The 2,431-nt window shown below is 39.5% G+C and overlaps 1 protein-coding gene across 34 annotated transcripts in view; it reads right to left on the bottom strand.

Moving 5' to 3' along the window:
• LOC107265085 (calcium/calmodulin-dependent protein kinase type II alpha chain) overlaps positions 1 to 2,431 on the bottom strand; it is a 90,885-nt gene that overhangs the window by 35,159 nt on the left and 53,295 nt on the right. For all 34 annotated transcript variants that reach the window (XM_025082463.1, XM_025082438.1, XM_025082437.1 and 31 more), the window contains exon 4: positions 961 to 1,015. In XM_025082463.1, the coding sequence (XP_024938231.1) occupies positions 961 to 1,015 (55 nt within the window). The remainder of the gene's footprint in view (positions 1 to 960; positions 1,016 to 2,431) is intronic.

Raw genomic sequence — 2,431 nt, 5'->3', positions numbered from 1 at the left:
CCACCCCTTCCCACAAAATATAAAGTCTGGCGGCTCTTATCCGCTGTGACTTGGAGAAGAGCCAACGAACGGCTTTGTTGCCGGAACAAAGTAGCGGCAGACAAGTGTATATGGAGAAGGGAAGAAAATGCAGGTAATGGGATAATTGTGAGGATATGGGTGAAAAAAAATTTTTTGGGAGAAAAATTCCAAAATTAAAATTGAAAAAAAAAAATATTCTTAGGTGATCGCATATAGCTGTGCGATTCTCGCAAAACCTATGAAAGATCGGTGTATATATATATAGTGCGATTAATGAGTATATTATATCGTTATATAGGTGTATAATAATAATGATACAATACAGTACATTCAACTGCAGTAAGTGTATAGGTAGCGAGCAAAATGCCACGTTAAGAATCGGTAATGACAGTCGACGCTGTCGGACACAATGGCCATAGAGCATATAAATTTAATTAGGCGCGTGTAAAAAGTATTATTGAAAAAGAAAAAAAAAAGAAAGAAAGAGTGACGCAAAGGGAAAAAACTATGAAAAAAAAAAAAAAATAGAAACGAAGGAGACTGAAATGCCTGCCTCCTTCTCCTCCCGCCTATGGCAGAGGAGAGACGTCTGGCACTGAATGGCTACTTTCACTCTTCCGCTTTTGTCCGCGAGTCTTGATGGGAATACCAAAAAAGGGAGGGGTTAAGTAAAAAAAAAAAAAAAAAAAAGTTGAATAGATTCAACCATCGGACTATCCATCTAATCTATCGTGATGCCGATTGGTCCAGTGCCTTGGTATACGAAACAGAATATGCGTACTATGTGGATAATACGGTAAAAGCTGTGGATATGGAATATCAGTGGGCGTCAATATATATATATATAAAAAAAAAGAAAAAAAAATCTTTATCAATGAAAAACAAAAAGAATTATTTAAAAACATCCACGAGATGTGAATCGAACGTAGAAATACTTACAAATCGAATACGAGGTAGTGGAAGCTTTCCTCCTGTATACTGTCGTGCAATCTTACTGTAACAGAAAAGAAAAAAACCTCGAATGTAAAAAGTTGTATTTTTTGCAAAAGAAAAAAAAATACAATATTTTGAAAATTCACGAAAAACAAAGCATACAGTGCCAGTATACTCCGATTATTCGGATAAGTAAAAAAGATGTGTCCTAAATTATTATAATCAAGAAACGATTGTACGATTGTCGGCACTGTGTCCATCCTTGTCTTACACGTGTAAGTTCCCATGGCTCTGTCTCTCTCGCACTCGCGTCAGGTATACGAATATGAAAAAAAAAGTGCATCCTCTGTCTTCCAACCGTGCCCACGATCGTCAGCCGACCTGCGTCAAACGATTTGATTTCCTTATACGACGATTGCGCAGTCTTAAAAAAAAAGAATGGCGGACCTACGAACTTCAATTCCTAACCGTATCGTCAATGCCGTCGAATACGGACAAACGTACATACGGCGATTCTCGATGTATTATCATTGCGAAATATCTAAGCTCCGCTGCTCAGGCAGATCCAAGGAGAAACACGTGCGGCTATGCGGTCCCCATATTTCGCCAAGATATTGCCATTTACATTAAATCGCTCGACTGGGTAATTGCCGGCCATACATTATGCATTATCGTACAATGGAATCGGCGAGGTGCAGTGCGACGTGTCTCGTGATTTATTGTGAGGATGTGACGAGGCGATTCGAAAATCCTGTACTATAAATCCCCATATACGTACAGGCACATATCATATATATATATATATATATATATATAACACCCGGTACATACATGCGTTCATAAAGTTCATATTAACAGACTCGATCGCGACAAATCGTAACGCGACAGTTTAAATTTTCCCGCCGAAAAAAAATAACCTCAAAAATTCAACCCAAAGACTCTCTCGTACTCGCTCGAGCAATAAAATGACGTAAAAAAGCTAAGACAACCCTACGATCTCTTTAACCGCCCCACCCCCGATTTCAAAGATAACGACTCTACCAGATGTGTACCCAGCATCCAAATAAGATACGTGACTTCAATGCACGATCTTTTGGATATTTTTTTTTCCATAGACTTTTTTCTCTTTTTTCTTTAACGCCATACAGAAAATATAACCTTCCAATCGGGATGCTCCTTGGAAATCAGAGCTACGTGTTGCCTGTGGAAATGATGTTTTTTTTTTCCCCCTTTCAGTCGAACAGACCACGTTTCCCATGGCAACCTGCTGTGCAACACTTGTATTATGTATATATCGTACATATATATATATAGATATACAGAGCTCTGTTCCGATAGTAAGGATTCGTTGTGCCACATCCTAGTGAGATTTAGTTGGCGCTATGCATTTAACGGGTTGGCTCGTAAGCTTTTACAGGCCATTTGCTCTCGGCTGCGCCATGACGCAGGGGGGAGAGAGGGGCGGAGGGCGGAGGGG

The sequence above is a fragment of the Cephus cinctus genome, unplaced genomic scaffold (genome assembly GCF_000341935.2).
Source record: "Cephus cinctus unplaced genomic scaffold, Ccin1 Ccin1_scaffold0215, whole genome shotgun sequence".
Taxonomy (NCBI): domain Eukaryota; kingdom Metazoa; phylum Arthropoda; class Insecta; order Hymenoptera; family Cephidae; genus Cephus; species Cephus cinctus.
The sequence above is the reverse complement of the archived record's forward strand: the minus strand, read 5'-3'. Positions and strand labels throughout refer to the sequence as shown.